The sequence below is a fragment of the Stigmatopora nigra genome, chromosome 8, assembly GCF_051989575.1.
Source record: "Stigmatopora nigra isolate UIUO_SnigA chromosome 8, RoL_Snig_1.1, whole genome shotgun sequence".
NCBI classification, from domain to species: Eukaryota; Metazoa; Chordata; class Actinopteri; order Syngnathiformes; family Syngnathidae; genus Stigmatopora; species Stigmatopora nigra.
The window spans coordinates 5,300,080-5,324,435 of NC_135515.1; the positions used below are offsets into that span (position 1 = coordinate 5,300,080).

At 39.4% G+C, this 24,356-nt stretch overlaps 4 protein-coding genes across 5 annotated transcripts; 2 read left to right on the forward strand and 2 right to left on the reverse strand.

Annotated features, from left to right (window-relative positions):
* Positions 1-129: 129 nt before the first annotated feature.
* brwd1 (bromodomain and WD repeat domain containing 1) lies at positions 130-14,591 on the reverse strand. Of its 2 annotated transcripts, none has more exons than XM_077723159.1 (44): positions 14,251-14,591; positions 14,092-14,150; positions 13,943-13,972; positions 13,689-13,748; positions 12,712-12,862; positions 12,393-12,491; positions 11,905-12,065; positions 11,508-11,729; positions 11,281-11,381; positions 11,022-11,092; positions 10,817-10,917; positions 10,699-10,739; positions 10,495-10,596; positions 9,940-10,093; positions 9,728-9,862; positions 9,458-9,586; positions 9,151-9,299; positions 8,975-9,051; positions 8,657-8,872; positions 8,364-8,547; positions 8,190-8,280; positions 7,935-8,057; positions 7,781-7,848; positions 7,375-7,624; positions 7,126-7,242; positions 6,938-7,045; positions 6,668-6,792; positions 6,492-6,574; positions 6,190-6,301; positions 6,013-6,098; positions 5,738-5,893; positions 5,457-5,577; positions 5,228-5,353; positions 5,071-5,137; positions 4,913-4,963; positions 4,672-4,797; positions 4,437-4,589; positions 4,164-4,318; positions 3,840-4,012; positions 3,536-3,655; positions 3,148-3,339; positions 2,732-3,070; positions 2,515-2,646; positions 130-2,448 (listed from the first exon to the last, which is right to left on the reverse strand). In XM_077723159.1, exons 1-44 carry the CDS (start codon positions 14,285-14,287, stop codon positions 1,085-1,087), a joined length of 6,717 nt encoding a protein of 2,238 aa, XP_077579285.1. In that variant the 5' UTR covers positions 14,288-14,591; the 3' UTR covers positions 130-1,084. The 2 variants fall into 2 exon arrangements, with proteins under 2 accessions (XP_077579285.1, XP_077579286.1); XM_077723160.1 differs by having other exon boundaries at positions 6,037-6,098; positions 14,251-14,590.
* A 1,026-nt stretch (positions 14,592-15,617) lies between these two features.
* Positions 15,618-18,272, reverse strand: hmgn1a (high mobility group nucleosome binding domain 1a). The gene is made up of 6 exons (XM_077723169.1): positions 18,119-18,272; positions 17,253-17,285; positions 16,742-16,771; positions 16,630-16,665; positions 16,435-16,554; positions 15,618-16,372 (listed from the first exon to the last, which is right to left on the reverse strand). Exons 1-6 carry the CDS (start codon positions 18,131-18,133, stop codon positions 16,316-16,318), a joined length of 291 nt encoding a protein of 96 aa, XP_077579295.1. The 5' UTR covers positions 18,134-18,272; the 3' UTR covers positions 15,618-16,315.
* A 471-nt stretch (positions 18,273-18,743) lies between these two features.
* Positions 18,744-19,931, forward strand: get1 (guided entry of tail-anchored proteins factor 1). The gene is made up of 5 exons (XM_077723168.1): positions 18,744-18,909; positions 19,003-19,168; positions 19,292-19,359; positions 19,471-19,585; positions 19,668-19,931. Exons 1-5 carry the CDS (start codon positions 18,820-18,822, stop codon positions 19,739-19,741), a joined length of 513 nt encoding a protein of 170 aa, XP_077579294.1. The 5' UTR covers positions 18,744-18,819; the 3' UTR covers positions 19,742-19,931.
* A 297-nt stretch (positions 19,932-20,228) lies between these two features.
* LOC144200831 (lebercilin-like protein) lies at positions 20,229-23,889 on the forward strand. The gene is made up of 8 exons (XM_077723162.1): positions 20,229-20,627; positions 20,709-20,920; positions 21,492-21,737; positions 21,916-22,053; positions 22,262-22,331; positions 22,411-22,538; positions 22,654-22,726; positions 23,228-23,889. Exons 1-8 carry the CDS (start codon positions 20,453-20,455, stop codon positions 23,668-23,670), a joined length of 1,485 nt encoding a protein of 494 aa, XP_077579288.1. The 5' UTR covers positions 20,229-20,452; the 3' UTR covers positions 23,671-23,889.
* The last annotated feature ends 467 nt before the right edge of the window (positions 23,890-24,356 follow it).

Sequence of the window (24,356 nt, forward strand, 5' to 3'; positions counted from 1 at the left end):
CATCAATACAATGCTCTTTGAAAATAATCTTTGCGTGTATGTTAAAAAGGGGATAAGTCATAACATGGTAATTAAGTGTGAATTCTTCATTACTGGTTATTTCTTACACAGGAAACCACAATGAATGACTTAATTTGCCACTGAAATCTCTTTATTGAAGGTGTAGTACTAAACCAATGAGCAAAATGTCAAAACAACTGCATTAAGAGAATCCCACATAAACCAAAGAAAACCATGTTCTAGAAAACTGAAGAATTGAACAAAGGACAATTAATTGTCTTCCCAATATGAGAAATCACAGTTCTTTTCTGCATTAAGTACATCTGGTTAATAGTACTTGGCAAATTGTACCAATTTGTGACATATGACAAGACGAATTTGAAGAAAAAAAAACTTAAATAAACATGTTGCTACTGAACGATGGCCAATTCATTCTCAATAATGAACATACTATATACAATTACAAAAAAAAGAGAAAAAAAGGGAGACACGTCTTTCATTTGGCTCATATCAACTCATAACACAGTCAAAAAAAAATCTGTGTATTATGGATTTACAAAGGAGTGCTGTAGTCTTAAGTGACAATGTGAATTGGTTTATCTTAGTTGCAAACGCTTCAACATTTGCCCTCGTGGAATTGTTGTTTGACCATTTGATAGTTAAAAACAAAACAATAACTGCATGGCCAGAGACTAAGAAGGTAAACTTGTTTGACCCCTGAGTTTCTAATGCAAAACTAGTTTAGTGTATGAAATACCTTACAGTGTTTCTTAGTGCAAGCCAGCAATATGCTTAGATTTACCAGAGGTATATTAGATAGCACCCAAGATTCCTAACAATTTGACTTTGCTGACCACAATCACAACAAGCAGTATGGGCAGGTGGCATTTTTGATCTGTTTCCTCGTGAAAACCAGCAGTTCAAATGCTTGAATTTGTGTTACGTCTATAAACGTGTTTTTCATAGAAAATATAAATATCCCTGAAAGAAACAGATTTCACAGCATATTTTGAGGAAAACCAGTGCTGCTACCATAACATCAAGTGTCTGTTTACAGTCTCCAGTTGTCATTCCTCTTCGGGCTTCACTCACTGTCATGATAAAGGACAGTCCTTTTCCCCCGATTGCGAGTGTTAACGCGGCCCTTATGTTGTGGTTTGGTGTACGACTCCGCACTGTCCTCCCCTTCCGAGACCACTCGTGGTCGCCGTTGTCTTAACTGGCGACTGGCAGTCCTTTCGCCGCTACTCCCAGCCAGTCTCGTATGGCTCCTTCTCTTTGAACTACTGTTAGACCCTGAGCTGCCATAAGAGTTTTTGCTAGCTGCGGACAACCGCTCACTTTCAGAGTCAGAACTGTGATCGCTGCTGCAGCTTTCCATCCGCGTTTTTTGTTTGGATGGCCTGTTGTTCTTCCCTCTCTGCGAGACGCCACCCACTTTTTCCTCCTGGTCGGAATTGGAAGGGGAAAGGCTATCCTCCTTGTCTTCTTTTGATTCCCATTTGTCCTGCTTTTTGTTGTTTTTGGCCACTGACTTTTGCTCTTCTTCATCTGATCCTGATGTGTAAATGAGTTTTCTCTTGGAAGATGTTTGAATCCTACTTTTATTTGGAGATGTTTTCTTTGACTCACTTTTATTACAGCCTTCCTTTGATACTCTGCTTGCTTTGTTGCTGTTTCTAAGTCGGGTCTGGCTCCCAGAGTCTTCCTCAGAAGCCGAGCTCTCGCTAATGTATTTCTTTTTGGGCAAAACTCTGAGGCGAAGCCGCTTGCTTGAAACTTTTTCTGAATCTTCCGATTCTTCATCTGACGAACCAGTGGAGCGTTTCCTTCTCAATTTCTTCGGTTTAAATTCCTGCGCAGAGTTTTCGGAAGCAGAAGTGTCCTCCCGGGGTCGTTTTGTTTTGTTGCTGTTCCTTGCAAACCTGCTCTTGTTCCTATAATCATCACTTGAGTGATTGCTTTCAGCTTCAACCTTTTCTTCTTTTTTCAACCTTTTCCTGTGGGGTTTCTTCGGCGTATCACTTAGCACCTCGGAATCACCTGCATCTAGTTTGTTAGCCGAGGCAGATTTTTGATGATCTTGGCTTTTAGACATGGACATTTTGCTCTTTTTAGAGTCTTTGAAAGGAGATTGACCCTTGTTTCTTCCATTTTGCTGTATTCGTCGCTTGAGACAGTCCTCTTCATCTGAGCTTATGGGAGGTTTGCGTCGGGGAGTCTTTCTTTTGGATGTTTCTTCCTCTACTTCTGCTTCCTCCTCCTCCTCCTCACTGGTAATCCTACAATTTCGGGTTGAGCTTCTACTGCGCTTATGACGCACAGTCGTTTGATTCTCTTTTTCTTCCTCCACGGCTCCAGATTGTTCTTTTGCGGCTTTGTCCACCTGCCTAGAGTTGCTGTCCATCTTGCGATTTGGGCTGTGTCCATTCACACAATTCAAAGTTCCTGCAAAGAAGTCATTTATGACGTAAGATTTCTGGACTTACGAATATAAGTAAAATATTAACACACCATTGCTTTTTGTATTGGTGGGTATTCTTGTATCCCCGTTTGGCTTCTTCTGAGAGGAGCTTGAAGAACTGCTGTCATTGAAATTTTCCTCATCCTGGGATTCTTCAGACTGTCCCTCTGAACTTCCAGAACCTAAAAAAAAATAGACATTATTAATATCCTGAAAACTGTGCATTAATATCCATAAAATACAGCATGCATGATTTTAGCTACTCACCGTGTTGCTCTTCTGAATCAGAGCTGCTCTGAAGCACAGTGGTGCGTTTGTTAGAACGAGGGGTCTTGCGGAGGCGGCTCCCTATCGGCTTTTCCTCCTCCTCCTCTTCCTCCTCCTCCTCGTCCCCTTCATCTTCATCTTCCTCGTCTGATGCTTCAAGGAGTTTTATCTTATTGACAGCCGCCCTTGCCGTTTTCCGCTTGAGTGATCGACGTATTGTTATTTCATCCTCTTCTTCTCCATCAGAGGCCGGAGATGAGGTTTGGTTGAAGGCCCTGCGATGACGCCTCTCTCTGCGAGAAGACCGGCTGGCATGACCGTTCATCTCTGGTCTCCCCTCTGGATATAGAGTATCAAAAAATGCACAGCATAATCCTTAGTAATGCACATTAAGAGGGTGGATGATAAACTTTTACCTTTTTTTTTTCTGTCTGCAGCAGCGGCATTTCGGGTCAGTCGTACGCTACTGCCTTTTGCTACCCGACTGGGATAGCGACGACCCGAAGAATGGGAAGATTCGTCCCCGTTGTCTCGCCCTCCACCTTCACTGTCAAATGGCTCCTCACCCTCTTCCTCAGCTTCCTTCTCATCGCTGTCACTGATATCAACTAGAAAAAAAATATTGGCATAAATTTTCAAGAATGAAATACTATTCAGAATAACATTCCTAGTTAACGTTATATCCCTGGGATTGCCTATGTCAAAATATTGAAGGTCATGTTAAGGAGAATTAATCGAGTCGGTGACATTGGACTGCTATTATGTGACCACTACTGTATATTTCCTTTTTCTACAACAACCAACCTTTTTTACGCTGTTTGGAAGAGCTGCCCCTTGTGACTCTGGCTTTTTGTTTCCCATGATAGTGTTTGGAGGTACCTGGACCCGACTCCACCTCTGATTCACTGACTTCACTTTCAGACTCTGAAGAAAACAGATCAAAATTCATTATAACAAAACACAATGAACCTTTAGTTGCAAAGCTTAGCTTTTAATGAACTTTTCTTGTTGATTTTGGAGTTGCTGCATGGTACAACAACAACAACACAACAAAAGATTTGATTTGGTTGGAAATGTACACCATTGGGAAACGGTATTGCTTTTGTACCTGCTGTTGATGAAGCAACTTTAGAAGCGGAATCATCATCTGAGGAGATTTGACCAGTGCTGCTTCTTCGAGATCTTCTGGCCCGCTCAGGAGCCAAGACTTTGGCTGAGGTAGATTTGGTCCTAAACGCAGACTCTCCGTTTCCCTGAGTTTTGACAGAACCTCTCTTTTGACTGAAGACGGAAAAATAAATTGTCATCATACCTTAATCATAAAATAAAATATTTCAAAAACATTTGGTGTGATATTCATGCATCAATGACATTTTGTTGCTCAGAGACGAAAAATACACGTGCAACACTGAAGAAAAAACAGAAATCCCACCTTGTTGTTGCAGTTGTTGAATCATGCGTTTTCTTTTTGAATCGCTGGCTACGACGAAGCCTGGCACTGCTCTTCACAGCAGTTTTATAATCTGATATGATAGTTCGGATTTGCTCCTCAAAGAAGGCAGAGAGTCGCAAGGTCATGCTGTAAATCTAGAAGGGTTAAAAAAAAAAAAAAAACAGTAAGCAACGCAACCTCAAAAGCAAAATGTAATTCAAATGTTAACACCATTTACTTTTAATATTTTAGTTTCAATAACTGAAATCCTACCTTAGACCTTTTATTGGGTGTGTAAGCTTTAGCATTTGCAAATATTAAACGAGTGTCTTTGCAAAGCTCAATAGGATTTTCATAGCGTTCCCCCCCTAAGGTCCTTTTCACAGTTCCAAAGTCCATTGGCGTATCAATGATGTTGTGATAGTCCTGGTGATATTAAGCAAAATGTTTAGAAACCAAACCTCTGCACAACTTTGATTTGACCATTTTTATGCAGTTTTCAACTTACGGGATAATTGTCAGGATTCACAGGCTCTCTGAATGGCTCAGAGTCCTCACACTCAAATATGTAGTTTAGCAGATTTTTGCACTGCTCCTTCCAAGCATCTCTGTCAGGCACGACCTCCATAGAGCGCTAAAAAAACCAAAGTAGAGTGAAGTGATCCCTTATATAGTTTAAACTGGCCATATTTCTTGCCATCCACTTTGAAATTTTTAAAAACATGGGACAACTTTAACTGATATGTTACCTGACGCAGTCTGTGCCCTGAGGAAGTTCCTGGAGCTTCTGTATCTGCTTCCTGTGAGATTAAAGAAATATTTTTCCTTAAGTAAACTTTTAGTTTCCATTCAAAGTCTAGTCAAGAGGAAAACAAACAGTGCATGCATATACAGTCCAAGGATGTACCTCATCATCCTCATCCATTTCTTCAACAACACTATAAATCTCCATGATGTCTGTGCAGCTAGGATTACTGCAAAAAGGAGGAGAAAAATCACTCGATTTGTAGACAATTATTTGCTGGAGAATTACACAACTTGATGTTTTTAAAAAGCCAGCCTACTTGACAAATTTCTGGAGGACATTTGTGATGATTTTCGCAGAGTGGGCAATCTTACTCCTTGGCTCATTGAAAGTGCGGGCATTGTGTGCAATGTATCTGATATCCCAAATTAATGCTGAGAGACGCCTGTGGAATAACAAAGCCTTGTTAGGAGTGCACTCATTGAGACACATTTCCACTTTGTGACAGTGAAATCATATCTCAAGTTACATCTAGTAGGAGAACTGACCTGTAGAATTTGTTCATGAGTCGAAATCTTATGGTGTCGAGATCAGTAGGATAAGCAATCACAGTACAGTAGGTGGGGTATTGCGTCAGGTCTACAGGCCCAGAGAAAGGCGCCGAAATCTCTGTGATAAAAACACCAGAAGTGAGCGTTCTTTGCTTAAGATCTACTTGTTGAGCACCAATGTTCTAGGCTGAATTACACAATTTAAAAAAAAAAACAAAGTTGGTAAAACAATTGTACAAAACTGGAGTCAACAAATCTTGTATAATTAAAGTACACACCAATTGTGCTGAGCTGGCTAATGCCAGGGACGATTCGCTCAGACTCTTGGTCACGGCTCCTGTCTCCCCACTCTCCCTTCATTGGCTTGTACATCAGCTCGCTCATCTCTTCTGCCGTAACAGGAATGCTGCCCCCTTCCGATTCTGGAAGTTCAGCTGTGAACAGAGAACACTAATGAGATACCACCAAAGTAAATAGGAGTGTCTGCACAGAAGTTGATAGCAAACAAAACAGGCAATTACTACTTTAAATTTAATAAAGCTAAAAATATCACCCAGGATGAATGCCTGAACATTACCATCCTCTGGAATAGCTTCCATATCCCAGGGACTCAGCTTTTCATTTTCTCCATTGTCCCATCTAATGAAAAAGACATGAAATAATCAAGTTTGGAACAAAAACCATGTTCATTTCAAATAACCAGAACACATTGTATTTATTCATCACCCACCTAACTTTAAAGCACTGGAAGAGACTATCCGCATATTCTAGTTGGTACGGCTCCTGACACACGATTGTGCCAAACCACCAGGCGTCGTCTATTACGGAGCGGAACCGATCACCTGCAAAATAAAAAAATGAAAAATGAAAAATTTTAGAAAACGGGTGGGGGGCAAAAAATTAACATGTGTACAATGCCTAGCAAAGCTGCTATTTGAAATGACCTCCATAAAAAGTGTTCAACTCAGTACATTTAACCCCATCATGTCCTAAATGGGCAGCTAAAAACTTAAGTCTTGTCTAAAAACTCACCTGGTTGCCAGTTTTTACGCAGTGCTTCATCGTAACTTTGCCTCAGCACCAGGAAATCTATTACATCCGGCATATCATGATATCTATGAAGAGAAATATTTATGGTATTTGTTGCAGCTTGATTTCAATTTTTCCCACAAACACAAACTGTGATACTGGCAAAAAAACGGACTTACTTGACAGAAAAGGACTTGTCTGTGATTTTGCCTGTGCCGTGGTCGATTAAAGTCAGTTTCAAACAGCAGAGTGTCGGAGGACAGACTTCATATTTGATACCTGTAATCTTTACAAATTCTTGGTCCTGGAAAAAAACAAGCAGAAGGATGTTTTACTCCCAAACAGAGTATTTTTTTCACTGTCATGAATAAATTGGGTACATTTGACTACATATACACAAGCCCTTTTTCCTAGCTGCATTAAAATCTTTGTCATCTTAATTGTCTTACCCGCAGCACCATTTTTTTCCATGGTTGCTTGTCTAAGTTGATAGGGTACAAGTCATTTCGTTTCACAGCCTCAACATAAGCCTCGTGGCCTTGTCGGAAGTAAATCACCTGAAACAAGAAAACAAAAAGCTTTCAAAAAAACTACAAGACTTTTGTCTCCTTTTTTTTTTAAACGCACAAACACACACCTCATCACCCATTTGAGGAACGAAAGGAGTTTTCCTAGGAATGACATCAGTGATCCATAAAGAGGGTCGGAACTCATTTGACACCTCCCTGTTGATTGAAGGTCTGACTTTTGGCCTCTGATAGGAAAGACACAAAAAACTCTAAAATAACCAGAACTGACAACACAGTCAGATTGAGATTTTGTCAACAAACTTATACAGTAGCTTCGGTATAATTTTGCATTGTAAGCACAGTGCTTCTTAACTCACTCTGGGAGACTTATTCTTTGATTTCTTGGCTTTTTCTTTTCCCTTTGTTGCATTTTTTTCCTCCTCGTCACTCTGTTGTTGTTGTTGTTGCTGCTGCTGCTGCTGCTCTTTCTCTTCCTCTTCCTCCTCATTTTCTTCCTCTTCTTCTTCTGAACTGCTGAGCGGACGACGTACACGTTTGCGTGACATGGGTGGCTGAAGGTTGATGCCAGCATCTGCTGTCCAGTCTGAATACTCACTGGACGAGTGACTGCAAAAATTTAAGTTATTAATGAATATAAAATGCAAGTACAATTGATGGACTGGTGCAGAAAATAGGTCAGCAGTTTGAATTCCATAGCAAAAACTACAAATCCCAGACAATGTTGACAGTCTTAAAACTATGGAAATTTCAAAATGTAACTACCTTGGGCTGTCACTATTCCACTCCTCATCATTAGAAGAGTCAATTTCACTGCCGTCCAAATCATTGTCCTGGGCAGAAAACACAGCAAGTAATTTAATATGCAAAATTAGAAGATATACAAAAACTTTCACAAGAAATGTGAGAATTGTGATACCTCAGTGTGTGCATCAGAGCTCACAGTCTCCTCTCCTTCTTCACATGACAGTTCAATGAATGCCAGCGTGTCACTGCGACTATGTGTTCGTTTGGCAGTAGGAGGCTCCTCGTCAGAATCATCCTGAAAGAAAATGGACATAAAAAACATTTGCAAAGACTCAATCAAACTTTTGGTCTTTAATCCAGATTGAGAGACAGTCTATAAGAACCTAGACCCATTACAAATAAAATAAATTAGAATGAAAAAACCTACTCGACAGCTGCTGTACATTATCCGTCTCTTCTTCACACTATATAAGGCCATCTCATCATCTCCTCTTGCAATCCTGATGTCAACTTGGTTGCTGGGGAAAAAATGGGAACCAATATAATTAACTTTAGGTTAAACAAATGACCAAACATTCAAATTCACAGTATTTACGGCTACCGAACGCTGCTTGCTGCCAGCTCTGGTACCACCACCCGATGTCTCCAGGCCTGTAGGTCTCGCTCTGTAGCCATCTGACTGCGAGGTGCATTCTGGTGCATCTGCCTGACACCTTCCACCTGTCCGCTCCGCCGCAAGCCCACATTAGGAGGAGACTGCACTTCTGCTCGCTCATTTACAGACACTGCAGTTAAGAGAGCAAAAATAAGAATCAGATTCATTTAGACAAACTAAACAGGATGGAATTGATTAACAAACAAAAGAGGAATAATAATCTATCCAAATAATCATACCTCTGCGCGGTGTGCTTGGAGCTGGTGGTACTACTGGAACGAAGGCCTGAGCTGGTACAGCTACAGGACCGCCCACTGGAGCAACCTGGTTCTGACGCTCCTGTTGCTGCTGAAGATTTCGGATAGCCACATCCAGTAGGGTGTTGCGCCTGATGGCAACATCCTCAACTTCTGCAGTATGTTGACTAATGACTTGCTCCACTACCTCTCCATCACCTGAATCAAAGAACAAGGCAAGCAAGAGAGCAAGAGGAAGGAAATGCATGAGAATACTGTGTAGGTTAAAATTAGCACAAGCTTTGGGTTTTTTTTCCATACTTGTGGCAACATATCCCAGCTGAGGCACCAGGTGCTCTGCTGCAATATTCTCCCGGCCTGGAACAAGCCGCTGATACCTACAAAAAATATTGGTATATATAAATAATAGTGACAATTTGGTTGGGATTATCATGAGAGCTTAAAACACAGAATACTGAGTAAGTGTAACAATCCACCTTGGCGGATGGGGGTTTCCATCGACATCCACTAGAAAAGGAGGGGGCATAAGATGTGGGGCTTGTTGTGTCTGTTCATCAAGCACAAAGCTGTTGTTGTCTCGGATCAGAGGTCTGTAGTCCGTGTGAAAGAAAACCTGGTCCGGAAGCTGTATGAGGAATAAGAAAAATGGTACATTTAAAAAAATATTTGAATTGGGGACTTAAATTGAAGTTTATATTCTATATTAAGAATTTATGAACTTGTGTTTAATATACAACATAAAATGTACAGTGGCAATTGTGCTTCAGTGTAAGACTGTCTTGCCTTTTCATAAGGTTTTGAGCAACCAAAGCCAAAGATGAGTAGGTGGCCATGGGAGTCTGTGCAGGCAAAACGCTGTCCATCTGGGGTGAATTTGCAATCAAAAACCGCTCCAAAACCTTGCCCCTCAATCTGAACAGGACAAACACAAAACTTCAGCTACGGGACAAACTAATATCACATTCATATAAAAAGTTTTTTTTTCCATAGCAGAAAATTGAACAAACAAATGATTATTATGAGTGCAATTTGATCAATAATTTGGTAGTGTACCATGTTGAAATAGTGCTGTGTACTTGTTCCCCGTATCAGATCCCATATGAAAATATTTCCATCATGGCCAGCAGAGAGAATAATCCGAGGGTCAAATGGGTGTGGCTCGAGGACAAACACTTCAGCCTCATGGCCCTAGAAGAATTCGAGAATCCATGTCACTTCTATAACTCAGTTTTGACAATAACATTTGATAATAAAAACTGGATTACTTTGAGGACGTGTAGAAGTTGTCCTGTGTAGGAGTTCCACACTTTCAGGAGATGATTATTGACAGATGTGATGACTGTATTGTCATGTCGATCCCATGCCACCATGGTGACCTTAGGCTTGAAGTAACTATCTTCTTCACTCGATGGTTCACCACTGAGAAAAAAAACATCCTTAAATCGTGCAATACTGTTGAAATATGCACTTATTAGGGTCAAACATAATAATACCAATATTGTGTGTTTCAATGTACTGTAAAATTAAAATGATATCCTCCATTGCTGGTACAGTTTCCAGCTACAAACAATTATTTTGTCAACGTGACAAGCAATTTAAAAATAAACAGCACCTGGTAAGACAAAACATGCACTGCAGGTTCAACTCGAAGAAAACCTTACAAAAAAGACTGGTCTATATTTAGCAAACCTACTTTAGGAATTTTCGGTACATAATAGACATCCCTTCTCGCTATACAATACAATTAATTGTGTACTCCCTAGTCAGGCTTGACTTTTTATTTTTTTTTTAAAGGAGAACACAACAAAAACCATACTCACCCAGGAAGAGTGGTAGACATGTTTAGTAGGATGCATCGCCACTGTTGCCGCTGATGGAGCTTCCAGATCCTAGCAGTGCCATCCCGGCTTCCACTTACAAACCTTACAAAGTACGACATTTCACTTGTTAATCAAATTAAATAGGCACAACAATGACCAGTAAGGAGTGAAATGTTCAAATTATAGCCATGTATAAGTGCATACCTTTCACTTGTGTGGCAAAATTGGATGCTGTCAACTTTGTCCTAAAAAGATCCAAAAAAGGTAAATTATGCTCAATTTAAACTAAGATTTTGCAAAAAGTTTGATCAGGATAACTTACGGTGTGCTCATGGAGCTCTGATATCTTTTCTGGACTTCCACTCCCCATGTAATATATTCTGATGACATCATCAGTGCTTCCCGTGGCTAAAAACATTCCACCTGTAAAGATGTTAGACAAACACTTATGCTCTGCCCCTAAAGATACGTGTTCTGAATCTGGAAAAGGCCTACACATAGTGGTCTATAATGGATGGATCAATTACCTGGACTGAATGAGGAGCACACGGTCTGAACTCCCTGCCTTGGACGCTCTGTAAACTTGTCTGGGCGATCACTTTGAAAGAGAGCAAACATTTTCAAGAGTTTAGTTGAGTTAGGACCATGGAACAAATTAGAGAATTTATATATAAAGTACACCTCAACTTACAAAAAAAGTCTTTGAGCCAATTAATTTCGTAAGTAGAGGTATGACTGTATAGCCATCTTGGATTGTCAGGTAACAATATTAAAATCTTGACTTACCTAAATTTGATGTTGTTAACATCCCACTGCCAGAAACATACAGTTGCATCTGTCCCAGTGGACAGCATGTAACGTTTTGAGCCCTTGGCGAATGGTGAAAACTGAAAGAACAATATTTGAGATATTATAGTATTTTTAAACCCTGAGTCACTGTCAGGTTTACATGCTCGGAGTGGGCTAATTCTAGGGTTGTTTTATGCAATTTTGAAAATGTGGCATAGATTTACCTGTAGAGAGGTAATTGGTCCAGTATGCCCCAGAAGCACAGCCACAGGTGCACAGGTACGAAGGCACCACACACGGATGGCTTTATCGCAGCTTCCCGCGGCAATTAACGTGTTCTCATAACTGACTGCCAGGTCAGTGATTTCCGCACAGTGTCCTCTCAAGGTCGAATGCAACCGCCCATCAAAGGAAGACCAAATTTTCACCAAACAGTCATCTGAGCCCTGAGGTAGAGAGCAAGGCAAAGATTTATACCTACATGATGTGGTTTGACTTTGAATTTTTTTAAATAACAGTAACATTGTCAAACACCTCTTTAGGTATGTTTTACAGTAAAAATAGACAATTGCAAAAACATTATGTTTGGGTTTTGACAAGTTCAATAAAGTTTTTATTTACTGTGAAGATCCTGAGGCCAGTGCGATCAAATGCAATACAGTACACAGCAGACAGGTGCCCCAAGATTCGTCGATGCAGGCGCATTCGCCCATAGTTGCTGACGGAGGTGATGGAGCTGTATCGCTGCACTCCCGTCAGCTCTCTTCCTCGACAGATGTGTACTGTTGGTGATGAGACGCAAACACTCAAACAATAGCCAGAGCTGAGAGTTTAAATTAAATATTGCAAGGGAAAATTTTGTCATCTTATTTAACTGTCCAAAAAAAATTATTGGATTGTGAAAATACCAATACATATTGTAAACCAATAGTTATTTACAGAGTATACCATGTATCAACAAGAGTTTTACTTTGACTATAAATTAACAGGAAATGTCAAAAGATATAATTAAAATATAAAATAAATTGCAAAGGTAACATACAATAATGTGGACCCTTTTCCATTCATTTTGGGCGATGCATATCAATATAAAACTAGGGCAGGGTTACCTATGTGTGGCGGTTTTTTGCTGTTGAAAGGCCTCTCTGGTGGTCTGCCCCTGTGAAGGGCTGCATATGATGATGTTTTCAACCGCACGCCATCGCATTCTAGGATCACAACATTTAAAAATATCATGTACCAGTCCGCTGTTTTATTAAAAAAAACACACATTTGCTTTGCGGCTTAACATAGTGATTGAGCTTAACATAGTGATAGAGTATGACATGACGCTCGTCTGAGCATTGTAAAGGCTGGTCATGCCCTCTTAACATGAAGGTTTTGTTTTTGATACAAGAAATGATAAGTTCAACCTGAAATAATTTGTACCTTTTGAGGTCCTAAGCATTGACTGCTTCCCTAATCCGAGGAGCGAATGGAGGCCAGGGACGCAGGATGGCACCTCTTTCTCAAGAATCGGACCAATTTGTTTACATATTTGTAACAAATGATCTGGTGCAATATGTCTGTTGGCTGCAACCTGCATGGATGGTGAGCAACATGAGAACATGCATACAAAATATGAATCTCACTATAGTTGAATCACATAAGATGAAAAGACTCTTGAACAAGTAATGTTTTTTGCTTTTTTGTTTTAAGTGTGTTTTTTGTTTTATACTTTGTTTACATTTTGTTTATGCAGGGGAAGAAACACACTGGCCATTTCATTTGTATAGATCTTTTTCATTTCTTTTGACATGTGTACTGTTGTGGCTTATATATTACATGTAAATAAAATATCTATAAGAACTATATGATCCTAAGAGTTCTAAATTTCTGCTTCAGGATAGAGCACATAAACAAACATTTTAGATTATTTAACTTCATTTTCAAGAGGATTTCGTCGGAATAAAATCTTGCCAAAATATTTTGTGGTTTATGCTTTACTAGAGCGCAACTAAGAGGGTACTTGCTATGCAAAATATTTACTTTTAATTGGCCAATCAGAGAGCTGGTCACGGGTAAAGCAACGCGGAGCAGAAGCATCGCTGCCTCTGATTGGCCAATGAAACGGCCTCGCCAGCGAGAAAGGCTAAACTACCCACCCTATCTGCGGTACAACTGTCGTGGCTAAATTACAAATAAAACCCCACATTCCCCGACGTCCGATGATACCGTAGCGCAAATCCCGACAATTTATGTACTCTAGTACAAGATATAACCTCTTAAACTGCCACGGCTCAAACAAAGCCTACAGTACTTCAAAGAGATTAGAACAAAGAGCGTAAACAAGCGCTCATCGTGGAATCCTCTCACGGTATACAATTGCTACAATCAATTTTTTGACAGTTTAAGATAACTCTTACCACATCTTCATATGTTCTCGGATGCTCATGTCCAAGCCAGTCCAATCTCCTCGGTAGGAGCTGTCGAAAAATATAAATCAGTAAACGACACCAAAAAGCAGTACTTGAGAAATTAAGCTAGATCATAAAAGTGAGTGATGTCAAACGGCAGGGACGCACAGATGGATTTAAGATCCGAAACAAGTAGCAAGTTCCGATCCAACACCACCAGATAGCAACGATAGCACAAACACTGCCAAGCGAGAAACACGTACCTGATATTCCTCTAGTTCGCTCACCAAAACCTGCAAATGTGGTTATAAAGAGGCATTTAATTTTGGATGACTTCTTTCCATGCTGTTATCACGGAGTCAGGCAACTATTTTAAAATACATTCAAAATCGGTTGAAATATGCTAGCTCACCTCAGCGGTTTTCCGACAAGGACCCGTTGTTAGGAAACGAGAGATCAAGTAATAAAGCTCTGCAAAATCAAAGATACCGGTGTGAGACATGTGATTAAATTCGCGTCAACAATATCACAATCAATTGAGCTATTTATTGGGGTTCCTTATGCGGCTTACCCGTCTCAAGGAGCGAAATGTTCCGATTTTTGGCCATTTGTATCAGACGCAATATGAAGTACAACGTCGGCCTAACTTTGTAATAACAGCAAAATATAAGATATATTTATTTAATTTCGCTGACACAGGCCTGACCCACTCCACGGTTGGTCCCGTTTGCAATTCAGCCTGCTTGCAGTCGCCATTGGAAGGATGAGGCCTCCGCGATACCACTTACTTCCGCCACAGACACACGCACACACAGGAAAGGGATAAGGGGGAGGAGCAAGGGCAACAAAAGACCCAAAAAACTACAAGTCGTCCCTTAAATGCTGCTAAACCGAGCTAACCTGCTCTTGTGCTATCCTTTCACCAATAGGTAATTCCACGTTACGACTCGTAAGCGCACATTTCCTTTAAACTACAAAGCCACTACCACGTAAACACCCCTTCTTTTTCATCAGTCTTTAGTTCGGATCGTGATGTCATGAGTAATGATGACGTAGATAACTGACTTTGGTAGATTCAAAGCTGGATAGGCTTTGTTGTTATTATGGTTCATCTCTTCACTCAAATAATCCACAAATGAAAAGAAATCACAACGTTTGAGTCCATATATATTAATCATATGGAATTGTGTGGAATACAACAAAGACACCATAACAGACTACTTGAAAGCTTTCATTTTCTCAATTGCTTATCCTCACAAGGGTCATGGGAGGTGCTGAATCTTACCCCTGAATCGGTGGCCAGCCAATCGCAGGGCACAAGGAGACAAGCACCCATTCATATACATAGGGGGCAATTTAGAGTGTCCAACCAGCCTACCATGCATGTTTTTGGAATGTGTTAAGAAACTGGAGTACACAGGAAAACCCCACACATGCCTAGGGAGAACATGCAAACTCCACGCATTAAGGACCCACCCTGGAACTGTGAGTGCCAGCCGCAGTTGAAATCTGTCAGTAATTACTACATGTATATATTGAATCTGATTGTTCCTCAGCAAAAGAATGTTCCAATCAGCATTGTTAGAGCCATGGTGGAAGAAGCAACACTTTACCAACAACAGGCCACACTGAGGAGCATCTTGAAATACTACCGAACAAGGACATGGTCAGAAGAGTACTCAACAAGCCAAGGACAACCCTAAAAGTGCTCCAACGTTACTTGGAGGCAGTAGGTACAATTGTTAAAGCTAAAACATTTGGCAATGCACTCCACCATCATGCCATATTGTGTCAGTTACTTTTTACCAATTATCATATGTAAAATAAAATATATATATAAATTGCTTGAACTTTATGACCAAAACAATACTCAAATTATTGTATTACATATCTGTTATAGCCTTAAAACTATGACCGCATTTACAAAAAAACACAACATGAAAGGATGTTTTTTTAATCAACCATTTAAAAAAGAAAAAAAACTGTACATCGGTAGTGATGTCCAAAAGTCACAAAAATAGCCAGATATGTAATGCATACATATTGTCGACAATTTTGGCAGCAGAGTAAGTGAGCATAGCTAAGAACAATGTACCATTACCGAATGCATCTACTGTAGATGACAACATATTTTTTGTCGTTTAAAAATGAGCTGTGCATGTTCTTACGATGCAACAAATGCAAACATGCTGAGCATTCTCAGGCCAGAAATCATAATTTTACAGTCAAAAGAATTATCATTCCATAATGCATCCAAACATTCGGTTTAACAACCTTAGGGACCGGTGTTTTACATATCGCTAAAAAGAGTTTACAAAATCCCTTGAGAAGTTCCATGTTAATTTATAGTTTTACATCAGATTTCTGATGAAGAACAAAGACTACAGCCTAAAAAGCAAAATAAGAAACCGATAAGTGGAGAAAATATGGGAACTAAAACAACACAAATGCCAAGACATTTCCCCTTCACAGAAGCCATGAAATTACATGGTGTATGAAAGGTGGGGTAAAAGATTTAAGTGTTGCTGCATTCATGTCCCAAAAATGCTGCTGTCCCAAAAAAAAAAAGCAATTGAAAACATGTGCACTTGACGTTTGTGTTGGTAGAGAGCGCGGGCAGAGGAGTTGAGGTGACACTACTCATCTGCTTTGTCATTATCGTCCTTTTCCTCCTTTCCCTCTTCTGCAACAGCCTATAAAAGAGGATGGAATTCATGAACATGAATATTATTTGCTGGTTAAATTTTGAAGTTACCTCTTCAACTTTGTCCTCCCCATTTTCTGTACTCTCCTCCTGTTTTTCATCCTTAGCTGTGTCCTTCTTTTGTGCTGGTTTTTCCTTAGCTGCCTCCTTAGCCTTTTGATTTTTAGTTGGCTAAAATAAATAAAATGCAATTAGTTATCAAAATCAAATGGATGACTACAAATGTCAATACAATCAGATTTTTACCTTCTTTATTGACTCTGGCTTTGTTTCTGTTTCTTTCTGTAAAGTAGAATGGATTGTCATAACAACTCCTGCGGTATGGCATACGAATGGAGAACTATCAGGTGAAACTTACATCTAACAACCGTTGGGACTTTCGCCTTGGCTGAAGGAGAACATCAGACATTATTTACAGAACATGTAATCAACAAAATTGTCTCATACCTCAATTAGAATGCTGCACCCTTGAAAAAGGGATAGCTTTTTGTTTTGTTCTTATTCCGTTCTTAAGGGATATTGTTGTTCTGAGTCCATGAAGTAGTTATTAATGGTGAATTAAAACAGTCCACCCTATTTTTTGAATGAAGCTGTAACATTGTCACTTTCTTAGTTGTTAAAGAGCTAAACTCTTTAATTGAATGTAAAAAGTAGTTTATGCCAAGTAGAAATTATACAAATGTGGTAGGTACCATATACCTTAGAATGCTAGAAGATTTAGAAACATTTAGTGTCATTTTAGGGGGAATGGTGAATAGTATATAAATATTACATATTTTGGAAAATGTGTAATAGAACATTTGCACAAGAAGAAAAAAAAATCTTTTCAGTGTCAGTGCAGTCTTCGAGGCTGCATTACAACTACTAACCGCTGGGCTTGCATCCGCTGCAGCCTCTGTGACCTGTGCAGAAAAAGAGAGAAAGAAAATATTAAAAGCAGGAACAACAAACACTCCTAACCCAAAGTGGGCGTGTGATGCAAAGGGGGGATGGGCACCATTTCCCTTCCCTAAAGTCATAACGACATTATGCAATGTTTCTTAAAGGCAAACGCTGTCGCCCCGATTGAATAGTTAACACACAATAGTTCAATACGGGGGAAAGAGTGCGAATCGCGATTGACCTACAATTTCAACCAACGATCAGCCCTAATATACAATATAAAAATAAAAATCTATAGAGCAGAAAAATGCTCCCAGACGTGACTGTACAGGCTTTGGTTATGAAAATGGAGCAGGCGTGTCTTTTTCTGGCTGCCATGGCGCTTAGAGAGAAAGGACGATGGTGACGCGCATGAAAGCGTTCCTTCGGCCAAAAGCGCGGTGTGCACGTCGAAATGTGCCACGGATCAGTTTATTACGGGCGCACGCGTGGGCACCATTTTTTATAACAACATTTAAACGAATTCCGCGCTGCAAAACACGTGAATGCAGCGTTCGCTAACAATATTTCAACACGCTTCCGACAAATGGCAACCTGTGCCTCGACTGAGGTTACACCCCATTGTCTCTTTGCGGACCACACTATTGGTTTTCGATGTTTTGGAGTACGTTTTTGTCAAAACCAATACATTTGGTTAGCATTTAAATATTCGCAATTATCTCAAATAAAGCGCCACTTGGTACGGCTCTATAGGATCGACGACGCGGAAACATTCAATTAATCATTTAAAAGAATCGTTTAAATTGAGAGGGAGAGATGAATACTGTGGCAAAATTCTGTAGACACGACATACCTTCGTTTTTCCCATTGTTGTCAAGTTTGCAGAGAAGCTTTAAGTACTTAATAAGTCAGCACACACCACACCTTGAAAGCATTTACCTCCAAAAACACTCTGCCCAATGCCTGTAACTTAAAATGAATGTCCAAGACGAACCAGAATGATCTGAAATCCTATTGGATGTCCCGCTCAGTGTGATTTCAATCTTGGCCTACCAGTATTGAAGGAAACGTTATGTCCCGCCTTTTTCTTTCGCTAATTGGCTAAGAAGAGGAGGCAACTTATTTTTGAACCATAGCAACTTACCTGTGTGGACAGGACAACATGTCACTCACCTTTTTCATTTTAATATATATTTGTAATGAATGTTCAATCGTTTTAATGAGCCAGTGTATATGTATTCATGTGTATGTATATTACCCTAATTAACAAATAATAAATGTGCTATTAATCTCAGTTGATGTTAATGTATACATCTATAAAATCCACGCGTACTGTAGCTTAAAAACTAATATAAGTCAAGAAAAGCGAAAAAAATTCTGGCGTTTCTCTTTAAATGGTCACTTAATAAATAAGTAAATAAGTCGTGATGAGTGGCGGTGGACTTCGACATTGTACTTTATCTCAGTCGATGGACGCATATTCCATCCACTAGAGGGCACTAATGTGCTTCTTTGCTGTGATACGACGTCGAAGAAGCAGGCAATTCCGCGAAAATGGCAGCTGGTTATGCTTGGTTTCTTGTGCTCGGCTCCGTTTTCCTCTGCAATCTAATGAAAACACTGTTGCCGAGTATTTCCTCGTTCGTAAGTACCTGTCGCTTGATTGTGGTCCCTTGCGTTTTTTGTCAAGGCGAAATAATTAATTTACGTCAGGCTATTTAACATGTATCTCTGCAGCTCTCCAGGATGGTCCAAAAAGATGCTGAACAGGAAAATGAGATGAGAGCTGAAATCCAGGCGATGAAGAAAGAGCAGTCTTCAATTAGTATGATGGATGAATTCGCCAGATATGCCCGGTTAGAGCGTAAAATAAACAAGATGACAGACAAGCTCAAAACACACGGTATGGGGTTAAATGTCCCTTTGTCAACGTAATGACATTCTCACTTCGTGACTACAAAAGTATTACTGCATTGTCTAATAGACAAAAGTACTAAAGATGTGTGCAATTATTTTATGTTGACAGTGAAATCAAGGTCTGCACAACAAGCCAAAATGAAATGGGTTGTCAACATTGTCTTTTACATCCTGCAGGTAGGCTCAACCCATCCATAAAAAAATGGGATTTTGAAGTCTTTTTGAATGCATGAAAAAGGCTTGGAACCGATTCAACTTTGTATCTCAATGTTTTTGTTTTTTTGTCAGGGGGCACTGATGATCTCTTTAATTTGGAAGTATTACTCTGATCCAGTCACTGTGGTTCCAAGTAAATGGATTGCACCTGTAGAGCGTATTGTTGCTTTCCCAACTGGAGTCACAGGTATTCTTCTCATCCCATTCTATACCCTTTGTTCACAAAGGCAAATAAATCTCTAAATTACTGACATATTCTGCTTTTACAGGTGGTGTCGGAATTACGTGCTGGTTAGTGGTTTGCAACAAGGTAGTAACACTGGGTCTCCATGCCTTCAGCTAGAAACAAAAGATTCAATTATACACGCCAACGCATTCTGTATTCAAGCATCAAATGTTCATCAATCTGTTTTATAAAAATAACAGCAACACATTTGTCATTTTCAGTGAAGACTTTAGTTTGTAAGTTCAGTTATTGTGTATTTTATTTGTATTAATATATTCTGAAAAGCCTTTTTAATAAAAAAACAACATTAAAACAAGTTTAGTTTCATCTTTTTTGCTCATTCTATTTATAAGAATGTATTTTAAACATAAACATAAAAGATTTCTCCATTTATGTGGCTTCTAAAAAAGTGTATATCACTTTTCAGTCGTTATAATAACCTTGCCATGTTGTTTAGTGCATGGTGAGATGCAGGAAATGTTCATATTAAAGGCATTGGGTTATTAATCTTTGCAAAAAATGAAAAAAGTGACACTAAAATGACCTATTAAACACAATAATTGTTATTGTAGCATTGAAGAACCTTACCTTCACATGCTACCTTTTCTGTCCAAATATGTCTAGCGTCAATATACGAGAACACGTGATATCAGATACACCCACTTACGGGCGTGAGTGACATGACACCTCACTCTTTGTTCTGGCTTAAATGACAACATAAAGGCTCTATCGGATTTTCACAAGTTGTAAGCATTTAAATGCGGCTGCTTTGGAGTCGTGTACACTTGCTATTTTCTGCATTTTCTGCATTTCATTTGCAAAGAGGCGATGAGTGCGAATCTGCCAGATTCGGCACGGAAGGCAAGGGAGGGAGGTCTTCCGAAAATGTGCAATATTAATGAAGCTCCACCAACATCTCTGCCATCGGTCTACCCAGGATCGGGCAAATATCGTGCAATTAAAAGCATAGAGGACAAGCTGGTTCCATATAGAAAGAGTGGAGGTATGTAGTATCTCATTTGGCCACACTGTCATCTCACCATCTAAATATCAATGCACTCAGTAATCAACCAATATTTTTTAGATAACAAGATAAAGTTGCCTCCGATCAACGAAAAACCCAAGACCTACGAAATGCCAACCAATTTGAGCATTAGAGATCTCAAGAGGCAAAACGGCGATTTGCATCTGCAGCTGATCGTTTTCAAGACACAGTCCAAAGTTATGAAAAATGTCCTGCATCGCCACACGGTGGCAGTGAAGGAATACCAACGATTGGAAGGCAATATTTGTAAGGTTGGTCATCTTCTGAACCATTGTATCCTCACTTAGGATTGCAGGGGGTGTTGCAGCACCCCAAGGCAAACAGCCATTCACTCTCACCCTCATTTCTAGGGGCAAATTAGATTGTATAATCAGCCTACTATGCATGTTTTTGGAATGTGGGAGGAAACCGGAGTACCTGGAGAAAACCCACACAGGCCCGGAGATAAGATGCAAACTCCACATAGGCAGACTACACCCTTGACTGGTCGCCAGTCAGTCATAGGGCACACAGAGAGACAGACAACCACTCACACTGCAAAGTGGGAATTGTAGTGCAGTGGTAGGATTGTCGATTCACAATGTAGAGGTTGTGGTTTCAATTCCCCATCCTGGTAACTGTCCCTTAAAATTCTTGAGTAAGATACTGAACTCCATGTTGCTCCTGATGTCGCATTATCAGGAGGTAAATGAGGTGACCAGTGTAAGACCATTCACCAACTTATGAATAAAATGTGAATGTGATTGTTGTGTACAAGCCATGATGAGAGAATGCGGTTTTTGTTCTTTTTAATTGTAATATTTCAATCCATCTGCTTCCTAGATCCAAGAACAGCATCTCAATGAGGTGAAAGTTTTACGAAAATTGATCGGCAAGACGCGATCCAGCTGTGACTTTGTGGTAAAGAAACTGCAGGCTGCAGAGAAGGAGTTGATGGAATCAAAAGACAAGATCCTGCAGCTTGAATCGCAGATTGTCCACCATTCAACCATGTTGGAAAGGGAAGAGCTCAGCCAGAGGTTGGAAGAGGCAAACCTAGATCTGAGGGACAAAAACAAGCGCATATGGGTATGTTTAAAAACAAGGAGTACCAGACTTCAATTTGACACTGTAGAATATGTATGGGTGATTGAAATTACCTTTGGTATTAGGCTTCAAACTTTTCTCACTTTTTGGAAAGGGAAGCATATTTGGAAGCTTAATCTTTGTGTTCAAGTTGTTTCATGCAATTTCTATTTGAAAATAGGAATTAGAGAGGAATAACACAGTGCTTCAAAGCACACTCCATCGCCACATAGCAGGAGAGCAAAGAAAGCTGTCTAAGACCAGTGACGTGTTCTACTGCCTGCAAACACGAGTTTATGAACTCACCAAAGAAATTCAGGTAAGTCAAAGCTTGTTTGGTTAATAGTAACAGATTTAAAAACAAAAAAACGGCATCTAAATCTAGCTTCTAAACCCAATGCACTGCAGACATCTAATTCAAAATGACAGAAAAATAAGATGCTTTTCAGTTTTGTTTGCATTTTTCTTTAACACATCACAATTGCAATAGAATTACAGATTTTTAACATGTTGGCTTTATTCTCCAGGAACGAAAGCAAGAACTGGCAAACCACAATCTACCTGCTCTTCGATTCCAACATTTGATAAAGAAAAAAGGTACAGTTGCTCCACAAATCTCTCTGCTTGTGGATGTAAGTGTGTGTTTTTTTTATAGTTACTTGACATTGATTTGCAGAAACGTGTAACAAGATGGTCCAAACTGATGAAATATACTATTCACCCATTGAGTGTGAGTTTTCAATCATGTCGGACTCTTTCAAGCCTGAAGATGAGCTGCAAAGGTGGCTGAGCTCAACAAGCACAGTATGTCATTCAGAGTATTGTTTGTTTTTAGTATGTTTTCATCAATTATGAGCTTGCATTTACCTTAATATCTTTGAGAATTGAATTCTAATATTTGCAATTGAATGTTTTCCAGGATAATATACCACGGGCGTCTTTGGCTGTTAAGTACCTGAAGAAAATTGTGCCACAAAGTGAAGGTTTTACAGGTAAGCCAATATTACACTATGCTAAAATTAATTCACCATAACAGAGTTGGTTAAAAAAGTCATTGCTGGGTTTTCAGATATACTTTGCATTCTGCCACTTTATTATTTACAAAATAAGCACTCCATATACAAATAACATTATTTTGAAGGGTGATTTTTGATTTTGCATACTATTATGCAAGGTGAATTATACATGAGAAATAACAGAAGTTGTTATACACTTCAGAGAAAGACATTGTATCAGCATAATTGTTATGGAGAATATTTCTGTTGTCTCCAATTTGGGGAAAAAATGGGGGTAAACATGGCGTCTTTTTGCAAATTCAATGGGATTATTCTTTATAATTCCATAAACCTGCACAAAGTGGGAGAATAGCAATAATTCCATTACTTGGCTTGAAGTAACAATAGAAATAGATTGTTTTTTTACCGATGCAATAAATATTTTGCTTTTCAAACACTCAATGATGGCCATTGACCCCCATAAAAATTCTCTTTCAGACTTTGAGAAAATTCCAGCTCACAAAATTGCAGGGGACTATAGCAAAAGAAATGAGGAAAAGGAAGTTTTTCACGACTCCGACTCAAGAGAGGATGAGGATAGGACAGACTCGGATAAATATCCAAGCACTTGTAAATTTGCTCCGAAAGATGTTCCGACGCCGGCTCAGGAAAAAGAAAACAAACTCGCCAAAATTCGCCGTAAGTACGTTTTCACACCAGTGATTACAAATCTGCACTTGGGGAGACCAACTCACACTGGCGTGGACCAGATATCACGAAACAGTCAGGTTCATAGACAACCACCATCTTGGAAATCAGTCATCCTCGAAGAAGACACATCCACATATGACTCCCAAACAAGTCAACCTGATATGGATCCTATGCCCTCAAATCCTATTGACAGTTTTGAGACTACCATTAGTTCACATTCTTTCAGTTGATAGTGCTTTTATGACCAATTTTGCATCAGTAAGAAAGGAAAGCCTTTACAGGCTCTTCGAAATTGAGTTATTTTTTAATTCTTTATATATAATTCATCAGATTTTGAGCATCCAAATAGCTATGACGCTATGTTATGGTGAACAAACCTATGCATGCCACTGTATTCTTTGATGAGAGAGCAATGGGAGCATAAACACTTTTTATGCTGTTGTAAATAATTTATATTTTTTGTACCTACATGCCTCGAAAGTAAAATAAAACTTCAAACCATCATCATTAGTTGCTTGTTGCGAATGACAGATGACAACACACAATTCAATAGCAAAAAGAAAGCAATAAACAACTAAGCTTAATACAAATACCCTTTTTATCAAGTCCGTATTTATGATTGCCAATCTTAGTTGCCAGTGTTTTGGCTTTTATGGAAAAAAAGTAGGGTGAGATAAGGAGAAGGCGTGAGGAATGAGGTTTGAAGAAGATGACAACCAAGTTTGCAGGCAAAAAAAGATGGCGAAGAAAAGGGAAAAATAATGTACATAAGGATTTACTTCATCTCTTAAAGATGCTCAGAACAGGAGTTCTTAGATTGATGGAAAAGTAGTATAGTAATAAATTACTGTTTTCAGGGATAGTGTGGGGGTTGTTTAGGCAGGTTGTGGCAAATCAATAAGATACAAAAATATTT

Excerpts from the sequence above, each read along its gene's own strand:
- brwd1 (XM_077723159.1), bottom strand. The coding sequence starts at position 14,287 with ATGGCCAAAAATCGGAACATTTCGCTCCTTGAGACGG. Across the intron at positions 13,973-14,091 it reads CTTGTCGGAAAACCGCTGAG|GTTTTGGTGAGCGAACTAGA; the intron begins GTGAGCTAGCAT and ends CCACATTTGCAG. Across the intron at positions 7,243-7,374 it reads CAAAGAATAAGTCTCCCAGA|AGGCCAAAAGTCAGACCTTC; the intron begins GTGAGTTAAGAA and ends CTTTCCTATCAG.
- hmgn1a (XM_077723169.1), bottom strand. Across the intron at positions 16,772-17,252 it reads CAGCGGATGCAAGCCCAGCG|CCAAGGCGAAAGTCCCAACG; the intron begins GTTAGTAGTTGT and ends GTTCTCCTTCAG. Across the intron at positions 16,555-16,629 it reads AGCCAGAGTCAATAAAGAAG|CCAACTAAAAATCAAAAGGC; the intron begins GTAAAAATCTGA and ends TATTTATTTTAG.
- get1 (XM_077723168.1), top strand. The coding sequence starts at position 18,820 with ATGGCAGCTGGTTATGCTTGGTTTCTTGTGCTCGGCTCCGTTTTCCTC. Across the intron at positions 18,910-19,002 it reads TGCCGAGTATTTCCTCGTTC|CTCTCCAGGATGGTCCAAAA; the intron begins GTAAGTACCTGT and ends GTATCTCTGCAG. Across the intron at positions 19,586-19,667 it reads TTTCCCAACTGGAGTCACAG|GTGGTGTCGGAATTACGTGC; the intron begins GTATTCTTCTCA and ends CTGCTTTTACAG.
- LOC144200831 (XM_077723162.1), top strand. The coding sequence starts at position 20,453 with ATGAGTGCGAATCTGCCAGATTCGGCACGGAAGGCAAGGGAGGGAGGT. Across the intron at positions 22,539-22,653 it reads GGCTGAGCTCAACAAGCACA|GATAATATACCACGGGCGTC; the intron begins GTATGTCATTCA and ends AATGTTTTCCAG. Across the intron at positions 22,727-23,227 it reads ACAAAGTGAAGGTTTTACAG|ACTTTGAGAAAATTCCAGCT; the intron begins GTAAGCCAATAT and ends ATTCTCTTTCAG.